This window comes from Lichenostomus cassidix, chromosome 4 (genome assembly GCF_008360975.1).
Source record: "Lichenostomus cassidix isolate B80296 chromosome 4, HeHo_3.0, whole genome shotgun sequence".
NCBI lineage: Eukaryota > Metazoa > Chordata > Aves > Passeriformes > Meliphagidae > Lichenostomus > Lichenostomus cassidix.
In genome coordinates this window covers 62,446,580-62,462,900 of record NC_139484.1, presented here as the reverse complement: position 1 = coordinate 62,462,900, position 16,321 = coordinate 62,446,580, and the positions used below count along the sequence as shown (strand labels likewise).

The window sequence follows — 16,321 nt, the reverse complement described above, 5'->3', positions numbered from 1 at the left end:
GAATTATAGCCTATATACTGTTTTCTTTTTCATTCAGCTTCCAGCCAAATCATTTTATAGTGCTTTTGCCTCCATAAAATATTTTCTTGAGAGCCAATGCCAAGAAGAAAAAAAAAAAGCAGTGCACTAACCCAAACTTGGGTTTTCAGAGTAACGCTCCCCCTCTCCTTTCCCACCCTCATCCCCCCAAGATTTATTTTTGGCAAGTTATAGCCCAAGTGAAGGGCAAGTTTAAACCTTTTAATTTGCAAGTCCATCATGCCGAATGATTTAAAGGTCTTACAACGATTCACGAAACTCTGAAATTGTTGGGAATTGCAGCTGGAGCAATCTGCATCCTAAAGTAATACCCCAATTCTCCTGGAACAACCCCTACTTTGTGACCAGGGGCAGGGGAGCTGAAAGCCTGGATTCCCATGCAGGCTTTCCAAGGACAGCACCCACCAAGGTACAACGCAGGCAAAGGCAGAGGAAGAGCCACCACTCCTCGCACTCTGATCCCAGAGCTTTGCTGAAAGCACCTTCCCGTAAAGAAACTTTTCTCCTACCCCCATCATTCCCAGGTTAACATATTTCAATTTGCCTCTGGAAAGGTAACCTGTTTATTGAAATCTGATCAACTGCTGGAGCCTCAGCACTAAAATACGCTCTCGCTGTTGGGAACTGTCATTTGTCTGTCACCGGGAAAGTTAATGGATGTGTTTGTTTAGTTTGTAAGTGGGAATACACAGGGCAGAGGCTGGAGGGATTACAGGAGGGGAGAGGTATTTCTGATCCACAGAGGAATGCAGTTGCTTTTCTTTAAAATTGTCTGTGTATTTTTACACAGGCACAAGAAAATCCCCTGGAAGTTCACCTGCGCCTAACAGACCTCAGCAAAGCCAGAGTGACCACACTCCACCCCAAACGATGGCCCCAAACCACGCAGGTGAGGGGGCACAAGCCTGCACCTCTGTGCAGATAAAGAACGTGCAGGGGGACAATTCTGTGCCGACAGCAACTCCCCTGGGGAGTCCCTCTGGGGGCACCACGGGTGTTTGTGGAGCACAAGCCCACGGAGCAGAGGGAAGGGGGAGAGTCACAGGGTGTTCGCACCAAGCGCAGTCCCCTTACCTCTCGCCGAGTCCGAAAATGCAATTATCCCTGCGAAAAGGAGCGCCAGCTGCAATTCCATTTTGAAAACCAGATCCCGCTGTATCGCACAGGCTACTGTCCTCTCAGACCTGGAGGCAGGAGAAAGGAGAGCAAAATAGTTACTGGGGGGGAAAAACCCTAAACAAATCCTCAACTTAGCAGTTTTAAATCCTATTGCAAAGACTTACTAGAAGAAACAGCAAATGAAAGAGCAACATACTTGTAATTCATTCCTTGGTGCTCAGTGAGCAAAACTTTGCCTTCCTCTCTGCTTCAGCCTGATATAAATCAAAAACCCACTGAGGCCAGTAAGCTCCTCTAAGTTTACAGTTAATGCATAATTCTTTAGTATCCTGTACAGAACCAGTCTGGAAGGCAAACAAAACACTAGCAAGTGGCCATAAAACAAGATTTCAGGTTAACAATTTGCGGAGGAACTTGGTGGAAGGGGGAGGAGGAATGTTACCTCTCCCATCAGCAGCCCAGAAAACTTTGTGTTGCTGCTCCAGTGCCCCTCAGCCAGGCTCGGCTCTGGGTACGCGCCTTCCTCCACTCCGAGACTTCTCAGCACTGCACTGATAACTCCTTTCCTCTTCTTCCCCACCACGCTCCCCCCACCAGCAGCCCCACTTGTTTCCGTGGGCTCCAGAGGTACGGTCCCAAAGCACAACCGCACTCAATTACCCAGATTCTTGAAGATGCCTTCGCTGCGATACGCTCACCCGGGGTAGATCAGGTTTACATTAATTACACCCTGTTCTCCTCCTAAAACTCTCACTCTCTAAACACCGTCTGGATTCCTCACCCTTGTAAACTCCCCGGTTTAAACACCCCGTGCCCCCAGGACACACAACAACCCGCGTACAGCATCCAGCAGCGCAAACGCGGCCGCTCCGCCGATCGCTCCGTTCGCGGCGGGCAGCGGGGCTGCCCCGGGCGCAGCGCGGCTCGGCGGTAACGGGATATGCGCCGCCGGCAATCGGGGTCGCGGAACGAAGGGAGAGAACGAGGGGGGACAACACCCGGCGCGATGCCACCTGGTGCTGCCCCGCGCCTCGGGGCTCCCAGCTGTGCGCTACCGGCCCCGGCGGGGTGTCCCGGCCCGGGGTGCCGGCGCGGGGGACACTTACCTTGGCTGCTGCCGGGCTCTAACACCGCGCTCCGGAGCCCATCCCCGCCGCTCGCCGCCTCATGCCCTCCGCGGCCACGGCGCCCGGCGGGCGCTCCGCCGCCGGCCTCTACCTCATCCCCCCTCCCCGGGGTGGCGGGGCTGCCCGGGGTGCCCTCCCCACGGAGCGGCTCTGCCCCTTCACCGGCTTTGGAACAACCTCCCCCCTTCGCCCCCGCGGGCGGCTTTTTTTCCACTCGAGAGTCACGGGCGAGGAGGTCAGGGAAAGGGGGGAACCTTGTAAATTATTTTTTGCCTGCTTTCCGGGCCGGGCTGAGCGTGTGTGTGTGCGGGGAGGGACAGCGGGGACCTGCCGGAGCCTCCGGGGCTCCGCGCCGCGGGATGCCCGGTGATGCCGTCCGGCGGCTCGCCCAGCCGGAATCCCGTTTAAGGAGCGAGGGGAGGAGGGGAAAAGGGCTGGGGAAGGGGAGGGGAGGGGGGGAGAGCCGGGGAGAGAGAAACCGGCGATAAAGCAACTTTCCCTGCAGGGCTTTGTGGCGGTGGGGGCCGAGCCGCCGCGGAGGGCGGTGCGGGGCCGCCCCGCTCCAAACTTCGCACCAATCCCCGGGAGCCCCCGGCAGCCCCCGCCCTCCGCCGGGCCCGCTCCCCTTAACCCTTTGCGGGCGGCCGCCGAGCGCTCCGTGCGCCGGGAGCGGGCGGGAGAGTCCCGCAGCCCCGAGCCTGGCAGCCCCGGCGCCGCGGTGCCCCGCGGCTTTCCCCTCCCGCTCCCCCCCAGCCCAGCGGCTCTGCACACCTCCACCCCGCAGCCCCCCGCACCCCAGAGCCCCTCCCGGCCAAAGCAGTCGTGTCCCCACGCCAGGGGACAGCCCCGGCCGTGGGAACCCACCGCGGAGGCAGCGGGGCAGGGATGGGGGGGCTGCGCCGTTTTGATCTCCCGGCTTGGATGCGGACGATGCCAGAAAGAAGCTGGCCTGAACTAAGCTAAACCAAGTGGAAAATAAACTGTGGAGATGTCAGTTCCTTGTATTAACTGTTACTATTATTTATTATTTACTTTCAACATGACTCGGCTGATGCATCCGCTCTTACAGCAAATCACTCTTCACGCAGGATGAAAACCAACCTGGCAGAATTCACCAAACAGACTAAACAAACGACAAGAAAAAATACTGCCTCGATAGCTAAACTTTTTGTATCGCAAAAGAAACATCATTACTGTTGATGTTATAGTTTCTTAGATCTCTTACTTGATATGCTCCAGCACGAAGACCTCCTTGAAAACAAAAAAGCTGTCTCAATACAAATTTAATGTGATAGGCACCAGGAGAACTCCTAAACCCAAGCCAAGAAGTAATTTGAACATCAATTTAATCTATGTTGTTAGGATTATGAAATCACACCCTCTGTTATTGTTGTTATTACTAAATATTTTTACTCAGTGGTTCCTGAAAACATTAAATCTGGATACACAAAATCAATGCGAAAAATGTCCAAGACTAAACATATAAACCCCTTGAGCCAGAAACAAACAAAGCATCTGACAATACTGTTTTTATATTTTACATATTTATATCATCATTTTTATCATTAAAGTTGATTCAGCTGAGAAATCCCAGATGGACTACTCCTCCTATCAGGCAATAACTTCAGCCTCATTGAGTTCAAAGAGAGTGTAGACTGAGGGAAACCTTCAGGACTCAACCTACATTGTCATGTTCATGCCGTGCCTTGTGTTAAAACCAGTCCAACGTGCATCAGAATGAGCTCAGCTTCATGCTGCATCTCAGGGGATGACGTGTAAAACACCTCTCTGTAACATTTTTGAGCCATTTGACCTCAAAGGAGTCAAGGTCTTTGTCCCAAGGACATCACCACACAGGTGATCAGCCCTAAAGCTACACAAGCTGTGTTTCCATGCAGGCTTGAAGTCCAAAGCAGCTGCAGTTCTGCTGCAGATGTGGGACATTGGCTCATGGGTGGTTTTCCTACCAGGTTAAGGGGATCTGGCTGAGCTCCTACTCCTCATCTAGTTTTTTGAGTCATGCACCGGGACCGAGGGTTAAATCCCATCTTGTCTCAGACTGTCTAGAGACTTGGGTTAGCTCTCTCTGGGCCTCAATCAGCTCTGAAAGAAAAGACCTTTTTCCAACCCAGGCTGTGTCCAAGCCCAGCCCTGAGCACCCAGCTCAGGCTGGACATAGAGGACAAAAATAACCACATGGATCCACTCCTTCCATCCTTACTTCCTTAGTGAAAATCACATGTGTACCTTTGAAGGCTCCAACATCTCCCAGACTGAGTATTTCTCCTCCCAATACAACTATAGAGCAGCAAAATCTCTCCTGCAGCCTTTCACCAGTGTGAAGTTCTTGGAGATGGAGGATTACAGAGGTGATACACAAGATGTTAAAAATTATTCAGGTGCCTCTACACCTTCAGGTCCCTTTAAGCCTCTGTCCTTAGGCATCCAGAAGCTTTTTAAGAATATGATTCGAAGTGATGTTGCAAAGGGATTACATGGGGCAGGGAATGGAGCCCACAGTTTCCATATGCTAGGCTAATATAACTGGAAAATAAACCTTTCTTACTTCAAAATGTCAGCACTATTTTTTTTTCAGGGGCTTGTGAGTGCCTGAAAGAAAGTCTGAAACCATGTTGTAGACTTCATCCATCTCAGTCCCAATACCACAGCAGAGGAATAAATGTAAAATATTGATACAAGAAAAATAATTAATATTCCTGTAACGGCTCCTAGTTTATCAGAAACAAAATCTCATGTTGTTTTTCCAACACTTCTACCTAAAAAAGGAAATGTGCAGAGCTGTGGATTTTTTTTCTGGGCTGGCTGTAATTTGCAGGATGATTGAATAGTCTCAAAGTCAACAGCCCCAGTTTGCTCCTGCACCCCACGGTCCTGAGACAAGGCTGTGGGAAAACAGGTTTCTGGAGCTGAAAAACAAAAATGAATGCTAAGCAACAAAATATGTGTCTCCACATGGCCTGAGAAGCAGCCTAACAGTCCATTTGTATCCCAGTTGTCCCCAAAGCCCTGTTTCCGGACCGTGGCTTTTCAAATTTTGCATAGCTGTGATGGTCTAGTGAACATCCATCCCCAGGATGACTTTTCTCATGTCTCCAAAACCACAAGTTGGACTTTTTCCAGCCTTTTTACCTCTTTTCTCCCAGGAGCTGCTCACCTCCATTACCACAGAACTCCATTTTCCCGCATTTTCTCCCTTCCATCCTGATTGTTTTGCCTTTTCTTTCCCCCTGCAGACCATCCGGGAGACACAGCACCTCCAGGCTGTAATTCCTAACCCGTTCCAGTGATTTTTTTTCCAACTGCAGGTGGCAGCCACGCGGTGGGAATTCCCCGTGGCACCCAGAGCTCCAGGGGGCTGCAGTCATCCAAGAACTTTGGGTTGGCAGCAGTGCCCTGCACGAGGAGCACGAGGCCCGGTGGCACAGGTCCATAGGGACATGCCACCAGGGTGGATGGAGGGTGTGCGGGGCTGGGTGGCTCCGTGCAGCTGACAGAGCACGTGAAGGTGATGGAAGGGCATGACCAGGATTAGCACATTCCCTCCACCTGCCACCCCGGCCATGCAGCCCTCCTCTGGTTACCCAGCGGCCGCGTGGGGACAACCTGAGCATCCCTCCAGGATGGGCCAGTTCTGATAAAGCATTTGGCGTGTGATGGGACAGCACAGAAAATGTCAGGGCTGGGAAGACAGGGAGCACGAGACACACTTTGCCATTTGCACAACAGCAGAGCCACTGTGCTGCTCCATTTGGGTCTATAGTTTAGGCTAAAATGGTGTTTTTCAGAGAAAGCAGTCTAAACCGCAACAAGCAGTATCTCTGTCTTCCCTATATGTGGTAACTGAGACCTAGCTATACCCTTGGTAATATTCAGAGGGGATGTATGGGCAGATGGAAAGATCAAACAGGGTGATACAGTACTGAAATTTATGTTTTTTTCTCAATAAAAGATGTCATGTCTTCTCTCATGTAAATATACATTTACTCCCATAGTAATATACATTCTCTCATGTAAATATATATTTATTCCTTTAGAGTATCTTTGCTCTAAGTGGTGTTGCAAAGAAACAAATAGTTCATCATATGCATATGGCTCACTTTTATGCATGAAGCATCAATGCCAATGTCTGAGAGAGAAGAAAGAATGGTAAAAGGGTTTGATGTCCTATCATCCAAACCTTGGGTCCTGTGCAGAATTCTGGGAGGTCCCACTTCCCCATGGCCATAGTGTCAGGGCTTTCATGGCTTTTCACAGGCACAAATGATCCCTCTGCTACCTTGTGGTCTCTGTGTTGGTCTGAAGTACCTCCAGGAGAGAGTTCCCAGCTCTTTCACCAAGGACTGGTCACACACACTGCCCAGCCTCCCTGTGCCTGGAGAATGTGCTTGGATTTCTCACTGGTGCTAAATTTGCACATGACGGCATCTGCAGGAAATCATTTCCACCATTCCCAGTTGGCTGGGAGACTCTATCTCTCTCTTGGCCAGGTTAGGCACGCTGTGTCAGCACTCCCTGGCACCAGGGAAACGTGACAGCCCTGATCAGAGTCCAGGAGGTGCTCGGGGAATGCCAGCCAGCCCAGCCCAGCCCAGCCCAGGAGGATGCATCTCGTTGGCAGGGTGAGTCCCTCACGCTGCCTCCCCATCAGCTGCCAAATGAATGTCAAGGTCTCGGTGTCCAGGACACTCTACTCAGCTGCTTAGCTCGTGTCTCAAAGATGGGTGACAGCAGAAGAAAACTCCTCGCCCTAGGCTAAGCTGAACTCTCTTCCTGAAGGCAAAGCTTGTTTGTGCAGGAGAAACAGAGCATCTCAAAGCAGCACTACGGAGTACAGACCAATATTCCCTCGGTGTCAGTGTCAAACAGCCTCCTCTGCTCCAAAAGGGTGTATAAGAAGGTCCTAGTATATAAAGCCACTACAATCCATAGAAAGTTCTCCTTCCTTGCAGGAAAGGTGAGAACAAGGAAGGGGTTTAGATCAAGCAATCCAGATGGAAGAACACACAGAAGGTTTTAGACACAAGGCCCAAACCTCATCTGCTTTTTGTCTGACTTCTCTCAGTAGATCTGAGATACTACATCTCCAACAAAATCTGCTTTCCTGCTGCCCAACAACTACACCATGATCACAGGAAAAAACCACATCTGAGCAACGTTTCCACGCTCCTGAAGGTGCTCACCTGTTCAAATGAGGAATATGGTACAAAAAGCTTATGGCAGACTAGGTTGCCATTTGTTTAAAAGAGTTATACTCCTCCTTTCTTTAATTGTATCTCCTCCCTCTTTTTCATGTCCTTTTGCATCACTCTATACTTATTTCCACTCTTAAATATTAGCAGGCAGTTCCCTAACTCAACAGTTGTTCAAACAACAAGTAGTTAAAATTTCCAAATGTTCTCCATAAACACATCCTTCCTCAGGCCCCTTATCCTTTATATCACTCAACACTGGTTTCTTGGAGTCAGTCTGACACTGATGTATGAAGGATTTGATTTTGCTTTCCTTTTACATCTGGCTAAAACAAGAATAATCCCACTGGAGCCATTGGAATCATTCTAAGTGAGAAAAAAAACTGATCAAACCAACAGACTCATAGGAACAGCCACTATTCAGTCCAGGTAGGCTGAGCTGAAAACTCTGAATATGCACCTTTGAATCTAAATATCTCATCTTGGGAGGATACCACAGTTTTGAAGGCCTAAATCTCCTCTAACTGGTCCCTCACATCAGCCTCCTGTTCAAGGACATTTGTACACATTGATGCCGGGTTTAGCAAACAAATGTAGCAAACATGAAAGAAGAGTTGTGAAAAATAACATTAAAAAAAAACCAGTCCAAGATCAACAGACAGAATGAAAAACAGAAATGCCAAGTATTAATTGCTGAACAGACATGAGGAATGTTAAGGGAAACTGTTTGGGGATTTATGTTCAAAAAAATAAGACAACTTCCCAAACTATTTCCTTTCAAATCTCTCAGCATTTTCCATAAATTCCATGTGCATGTGTGGTGCTCTCTGATAACATACAAATCTGCATGCATAAACTGTTTTGAAATGTTTGTACAGTTTCATCCAAAAATATGACTATATGTTTGTGTTTTAATTGTCAGCAGTGGGAGATTAGGCAAGAGCCACATGCATCATGTCAGGGGCACTGACTAAGTTTAGGTGGTACGAGCTCTTTCTGGCTGGGTCTTGATAACAAAGAGAAGCCAAATTATCTGAAGGACAAACCTGCAGGAAAGCAGGAAAAACGTCCCTGCATTCAGTGACCAGGGTGCTGGCCCAGACAAACACCCTGAAACCAATGAAGCCATTTCAGATTCATACAAGTGTAACCAGGAACAGAAATTTGCTGGTTTCTAGGTCAGACGTCAGAGTTTTTAAAACTCTGCAAAAAAACAAAGCCTTGAGTGGGGGTTGGTGGGGGGGGAAGAGGGACTGACACTTTCCCTCAATCAGTGTTGTTTGAAATGTCTTTCATTTGTTAATATTCTTGCTGAAGCCGAACTTTAGTTCCACTCTATCAGGAATATAATGCAGCTGCATTTTCTGGATGGGAACACCACCAAAAGTATGTTAACTATACAGTCAACAGCTATATCTTGTTTACTGTCATGCATAAAAACCATACGGAAACGATCCTCATAGGAACTTTCTATCTGTATGCAAATAGAAACAATAGGAGAGACTGGAATGGGATGCTTGCTGAGAAATGGGGTGGGAGAGCTGTGCTGCCCTCTCCCCAGTGAGCATCTTCTTCCAGCCTGCCTGGAGTAGCAGGAGCTTTGTTTTGCCCAGGCTTAGTCTGAGAAACTCTCCTTGATTCCCCCAAATAGAGATCCAGCCAGGGCTGCTCTGGTACAGCAGTGGAGTTTGCAGGGAAGATGCATCCATCACCTCATTGCTTTCACTCTAGCACGTTTCTCTTGGTGATGCAATTTTTCTGAAGCCTGTGGATGGCCTTCAACTCATGCACCACCACAACAGCTCAGCCTTGGCTTTATTTCAGGAGATGAGTGGCCCGTGGGGGAAACCCTGAGCTCAGTGGGGACTTCTTGGCCCTTCAGCTGCTCAAATGTTCATCAGACTCTCCTTGTCCTGGTGTTGTGCCCATGGCTTCATCCACAGCACTGTTGGGGTGGCTGGGGGTGCAGGGCAAGCTGGGGGGATCATCACCATGGATGATGCACCAGACACTGTGTGGGGAGCATCTGGCCCACCCTTCCCGGGCACAGGGAGGGTTAAATACTAACCACATCAGGTCTGCTCAGGCCTGGATGCTGCAACAACCCCCTCAGCCATCCCCAGCAAAGGGAAGAGCAGAGAGCACACGAAGGAGCCTTGGAAATATGCAAGGAGCTGCCAAGGTTTGCTGCTAAACACTTTTATCTTTCGACAAAGATAAATCTGTTGCTTACTTAACCCAGCCTTCATGAAACTCACAGCTCCGGGTTTCCAAAATAACAGGAGCAGAGCAGGGCTGGCTGGTGTCCTGGAGAGCAGCAGATCTACTCGGGGCAGTGAGAAGGTGACAACGTATCTCATGGGAAAAAGGGCTGGATAGTAAATCATATCTGATAGAAATAAATAAGAACTTAACCTCCATGGGCCAGAGGACTTCTCTTCTCATGTTTCTGCAAAGTGCAGGTGTCTGTTTGTTTAAGAGAGCCATTAAGATATAGTGTTAATAATGAAGAACAAAAAAAATCTGCTACTCAAAAAGAATAATGAAGAACATAAAAGTCTTGCATGGCAAGGCAGATGTAATGCAATAGCAAGAGAGAAAAAAGGGTGGCATGAATACATAAAAGGGTGTCCTTGGCTGTCACACAGTTTGTAACCCAAGGCCAGAGGGAAGGGAGATGTCAGGATCCAAGGCACAGCACCCACTGCAGTGCTGCCTCTGAACTCCAAGGTCTGCTCACCAGGGTGCTTTTGTCCATGTCATACACAACTGGGAGTTCAAACAGATTAATGTCATCCCAGGGTTTGGGAGTGGAGCTTTGGTGGGGCTTTGGGGCCAGCCTCCTCCACGAGGTCCTGCATCTGACTAACCAAGCATTACCCATTTGCCAGAGCTTTTGTCAAATCTCAGGTTTCCTGCAAAAATGAGCCAGACTCCACTCTCATTTTCAGGTCATTTGATTAGTTTTTGCAGGGATAGATGCTGCAAAACCATTACAAATACTGGGAATAGAAACTCTGTTTTTAGCTCTAAATCTCACCAGTCCCAGTAAATACTGATTTTCTTTTAATACCAGAGTGATTATCTGGCAAGAATATAGTCCCTTACTCTGCCACCCATGACCCAGGCTGAACCTGTTTGGTCTGTGTTATTGTGCTAGTGTAATTCAGTGGAAAAGAGATTGGATTAAACAGGCAGCTCTGGAGGAGTAAATAAAAGGAACATGCTTTAAAGAGTAAATAGACAAGTCTTGGTATAATGGAATATCTCCTGGTCGTGCTAAATCAAAGAGAAAATAATGCCCTCACTAAAATCTGAACACGGCTGTTTATCTCTGCAAGAAAGAGAACCAACAAAACCCAGGGGGGAGCAGAGGATGCTCTGAGGGTATCTAAAAATCCACACTAGAAACAGTATCCAAAAAGAGAAAGTCTAAAAAAAAAAAAAAAAAAGAGGCAAGCTTTCTTTAGCAGCCAAGCTTGTGCTGGGGAAGAAACCCACTTTCTGAATTATCTGCACAAGTTTCCTAAGAGGAGTGTAGAGAAATCCGGGTTAGCTCCAGGTAGATCCTCACTGATTCTAGATCAAATTTGTTTAGCAGCAGAAATTTTTTTTTCTCACTGCCAGCCCTGCAGCTCAAACTGGACTGGCAGGTCAAGTTCTCAACTTCACGTCTTTTTTCCTTTCGCCCTCCTCTAGCAGAGCCAGGGGCATGTTTGATGTTTGAAGGCAGCAATGGGATTTTCCTAGCACAGGGAATCCTACAAGAGTAGCCTGCAGCTTCTGTCCAAGCCAGCAGCACAATGTCATAAGGCAAGAGAGAGGGCTGGGAGGATTCAATACTCCCTGGCAGCCTGAGCATGAAGATTCCAACTTTGGGAATGATGAGCTGGCATCATCAATCAGCTCAGCTGTAAAGTCAATTGATTTGTCTTCCTTCACAGGCTGTTTTACCCCCAGCAAAAAGTTGAGAAGCTGCAGATACAAAGCTCACTGCATTCCCCCCTGCTCACCAGGAATTTGTACTCTGGGAGGACTGCAAGAGAAACAGGGCACTCACCTCTCCAGGACCAAAATAAGGAAAAACATTTGTCTGCAAGCCAGTGGCTGATCCTGGTTGTGTTCACTCCTGTATAATCCATGGTGGATCCTGGGCTGCCTCCAGCCCTGGGTTGGCCTGCAGAGAGCAGGGGAAAAGATTTCAAAATCAGCTGTCATACTGCTCAGATGAGCATTAAATATCCAAGTGGGATAAAGCATATGTGGAGTCCCATTTCAGAGCTGACATCCACATTTTCATGCAGTGGCATCAAAAAAAGCATGTTGTGCATGACTCAGGGACATTTGTTTCCCATCAGCTGCAGAGGAAATGCTCAGCACTTTAAAGGTGTGAGGATACTTCCCCTGGGAAAATGGGACAGTGAATCTGGGAGCCAAAAATGAAGCTCTTTTCCTCATTTCTACAGTGACTTTAGTGACAGAGCTTTAACGAAGAGTTTTGACAATATACAACATTGTTATATGCTGGCTGAGCTTTATGGATGTATTACTTCTCCTCTGCTAACAAGGGGATAGGGATCATCATTTCAGCTGAAAGACATACAAGTGCAGGAAAACTAAAAATACACCATTTTATGCAGGCATTTTTCTAACCAGGCCCTTAATGTCTTCTTCATAAATCACTTGCTATTATGAAAAAGATAAGAATGTTTGAACATTCTGGAGTCCTGATATGGCCATAAATTGAGATACCCAGATTACAGATTGAGCATTGCACTTAAAGTGAATAAATGGAGAGAAGGAATTACACATATTGTAAAATTATACAGTGCAAAAGAATTCTTCAAGGAATACCACATCCGGAGCCTGAGACAAGGAAATCCAGACCAGGCATTAGGGGAAAAGTGAATACGTTTCAAGACCAGGCAGAATTAGCAGGATGATCAATCTGAATATTCCAAGATGCCTAAACTCAGCTGCATTTTCCAACAAAGTGGAGTAAGTGTGACTCTGCTGTGTGATCCAGTACCAAGGTGAGGCACTTGGGTTACAGACACCAAAGTTATCTGTATGAAAAGATCCTCAGGGCACAACTTCAGAAGGGATTCAAAAGCAAAGAGATAATTAAAACTGCAGGTCAAAACTCCTGGGGGGAAGAGCCAGTGGTGTGCTCTGGCTGGACATTCAGCTCCATGAGCTCCTGTGCATAGGGCAGATGGGCATTAGTACGAGTGGCCCACCAAAGCATTCTTTTCCAAAGATTTCACCACCTAGAAGTTCCTTACAACCAGTCCTAGACTGACTCTTTCACCTGGCCAAGATTTGCTCCCAAAGTGTGTTTTCCCAATGAAGTTGCAGGGCACACTCACATTGACACCATTCCCGAGCAAAACACAAGCCATGCCTCATTGAGAAGCCCACATGGCAGGTGCTTCGAGATGAGCTGGAGGAAATTTGGGTGCAGGAAGTAGGGCTGTGTGGCTCGAAACTCAGGAGTCCAGAAAAAAGCAGCATCCTTCAGCACAAACACAAAACTTTTTCTGTGAAAAATGGCTTGCCAAGAGAATGTGGAACAGGAGAGCATTTGGGATGGGGTCTATAAGAAGAAAATAAGACGACTCTTCTATTTGAGTAGAGAAACATTATTCCTAGCACTTATATCCTTGTATAATTAAACACAGGTCCGTGTTTCCTTAAACACAGGTCTGTGCTCTTTTGAAGATATAACCCAAGAAGTTTAATACAGCATGTGCCAGAATATCTTCATTATTAGTCGCGACTTATTGCACAGCTCTCAGAGGTATGCTAGGACTAAATATTTAAAACATATTTATTGGATCTGAATAAAGCCTTGTGGGTCACTCAGAAGTGACTCAAAACTCAAAGTATTAGACCAGTGCCATTTCTGACAAGTCCCTTTGAAGGCAGAGTTGCAGTTAATTGCATTAATGAACGTTGGTAGAGTGGTTCTCCACAGGCCTGGAAATTAGTATTTCATTACTTTGCCATTTAGTAATTGAGTCTTATGCATCAGAAGAGTGACCCATGTACTTGGGTAAGTTGGACAACACAGGCTGTCATTGGGGCAGAGTTTGCCCCCCCAGGACATACCCAAACTGCAGCACAGGGTGTAGATAAGCCAGATCCAAGCCCTTTTCCTCTCACTGCCACTTCAGATGTCAATCACATTCAGGCCTCTGATTTATAGCAAGTCATGCCATCACTCCTGTGAGCTGGAAGTGAGAATGCCTGTGTGAAGCTCTGGATGCCACCAGAGAGTGCAGGACACATGGTGTGAAAGGTGTAGGTGTAGGGCAAGTGGCTGACACCATCATCCCTAACAAGCAGGGTGTGCACAAAGAGCAAACTGAGCACATGGGCTAAGACTCAAAAACTGATGGGCAGAGATGAGCTACAGCCACAGAATTCACCTCTGGGTCCATATTTTTTCCAAAGCTCAGGAGCATTTGTCCCTGGAGCTGTCATTCAGCCTGTTGGAGACAGACAGACTCACAGAGACACTGTGGGACACTTTGGTTTCTAGTGCCTGATCCAAACACCTGCATGAGCACAGGGTACTCCCAGCATCTTCCTCTTCCCCTCCCATTGTCCTGACATGTCCTCATCGACTCACTTCAGTTCATACCGTGTTTAGAGAAGCTTTGCAAACATTTCTTAGCTTTGCTGGAATGTATTTCTTCATCCCAGTTTGTCCTGAAGGTAGCCTAGGAAATGACGTGTTATTCTAGGCTGTAAGGAGCTACCCATGGCTAAACATTCCCCTTCCTCACTGTGGCATTAGGACAAAAGAGAAAGGGAGAAATAAATGCCTCCAAGTCTCAGTCATGGGTGAGCAACAGAAGGGTGGTTTATTCCTGTGCTGCTGAGCTCTCCTTGGGGTGCAGGGATATCCATCTGAGCTCTGTCAGAGGCAGGATGACACCACTTTGCTCCTTACATCTGATACCATGGGAACTGAGTATGAGATTTCCAAGGCCACAAAAAAAGTTATTGGCAAGATCCCTCATAGGAATAAGTCCTCTAAAACCTGGAAGTGCTAGGGAACACAAGGAAAATCAGGTAAGAAGCTCTGCAGAGAATCTTCCAGACCTGCTAAGATGGGTATTGATGATCGCTGGAAGGCTGGTGTGGCTCAGTGCTGACTCTGTGCAGGCATGTCTCCATTGTGCTCCTAGTGCATTCCAGAGCCACCTCAATTCCTGTCAATGTCTGATTATCCCTCCCTTCCCTTCATAGCTAAAGGAAACTTTGAAAATGCCAAGATTTACTTCTGTTTATTCTTTTTTTTTTAATCCATCTCTCCCTCTTAGTTAGTAAGTGCTGCACAGCCTCTGTTCTGCCATGTACAGCAGTAGTGTATGAATAATAAATAACAATGATATGCTTTCAGCCAGAAAATAAACCCCATATGTGTCCTCAAGTATCTCTTTTCTCTTGAAGTATTCATGCAAACATTGGTTCCAGAGACTGTTATAATCCTGTTTACTTGTCAATGCTTGGAGTGAGCATGTAATTACAGTTCCACTGTAAGATACTTAACATGTAATTCAATGGCAAAGAGCTGCCACGTTATTATAGTCTTCTAAGTTTGGATTTATGCCCTGAAATCTAAATTAGTCCCAATAGTTTCTGTTCAGAGGAGGATAATTTAATGCAAATATTATCAAGCACACCAAAGAGCAAATTTCACCAACACAAGAAAAAAGGAAGCAAGTAATTTTTAAATTTTTTTAAGCTTTTCTTGCCACCACAGTTTTCTTGGACTTGTATCTCACTAGACAGGCAAAGGATGTGTGTTTGAGTATGGTGCAAAAGTGAAATTAAAAGTATCAGTGGCAATCAGAGACCTTGGGCATCAGTTGAAGACAGACACAAAACCTCTGGGACACGTTTCTTACAGTGATACTGAAGCATGACCTTGATGTCAGTACTGAGCTAAAAGAAGAGGAACTAAAGGAAGTCATAGGCATCTCTAGCCTTTGCTCACTCATTCACCCTGGTGTAGCTGTCTCCAGGATCTGTTGTTAAGCTACTGCCTGTCAGACCATCATCATCAACTGCACTAATTGGGCTCTGCCTTTCAAATAATCCATCCTCAGCCCCACAACACTTCGCACTCCTACGGGCCTGTTCATTCAAGACTCTCAGAGGGCTTTACATGTCCCGACTGCTCAAGCAATGCAATGTGCCCAAGAATTTGGTCAGAGGCACAAGAGGGGTAGCTGTGTTTGCCACAATACATTTACATGCTTGCCTATGGCCACAGCCAAGGCTGCTCGAGGAACAGAGGGAGGACTCTAGCTCCTGGCTGCATCCTCTTCTGCATGCCCAGCCCCATGTTTTGTTATGTTTTGTATTGTTTTGTTATGAGCCTCAGTTTCCCATTTGTAAAAGGAGCTTCAGACTTTCAGCCTTTCCAAGGGCAGTCTGACACAGCCATGGGACCACTCAAGAGCAAGTGAGTTATCCACAGCCATGGAATTGCCTGGGTCTCCTTCACCACCTTTAAGCAAGGTTGCCCTTCCCAAGCCATTCCCTGGCTCCTGAAGCTCCCTTTCAGCATAAAAATAAGGCAGGTGGTTTTGTTATAAAGCCAGAGGCCACAGCTAGGCTGGGAGTCCACGGGAGTCGTGCGACTGTGGGCAGAAAGTCCCCAAAGCTCAGAGGAAGGAGAGGAGAGGAATGCAGCACCTGGGAGCCCATGCTGCCAGCAAGCCCAGGTGTGCACCACACCAGCAGGAGGACCACGGGCCAAGAGCCAGTGATGACAGCCTGGGGTCCCTGAGACATCAGCTCTTGGGGTCT

The 16,321-nt window shown here is 47.4% G+C and overlaps 1 protein-coding gene across 3 annotated transcripts in view; it reads right to left on the bottom strand.

The window, feature by feature from the left end:
- Nucleotides 1–2,771, bottom strand: part of FGFRL1 (fibroblast growth factor receptor like 1) — a 168,231-nt gene extending 165,460 nt beyond the window's left edge. Inside the window, exons 1-2 of one of the 3 annotated variants that reach the window (XM_085059563.1) lie at nucleotides 2,265–2,771; nucleotides 1,114–1,223 (exon numbers count right to left, since the gene is read on the bottom strand). In XM_085059563.1, the coding sequence (XP_084915689.1) occupies nucleotides 1,114–1,174 (61 nt within the window). In that variant the 5' untranslated portion in view covers nucleotides 1,175–1,223; nucleotides 2,265–2,771. Of the gene's footprint in view, nucleotides 1–1,113; nucleotides 1,224–1,600; nucleotides 1,622–1,939; nucleotides 2,020–2,264 lie in introns of those variants that run through there. The other 2 variants (XM_085059566.1, XM_085059564.1) reach the window with 2 other exon arrangements.
- Between the last annotated feature and the right edge of the window lie 13,550 nt (nucleotides 2,772–16,321).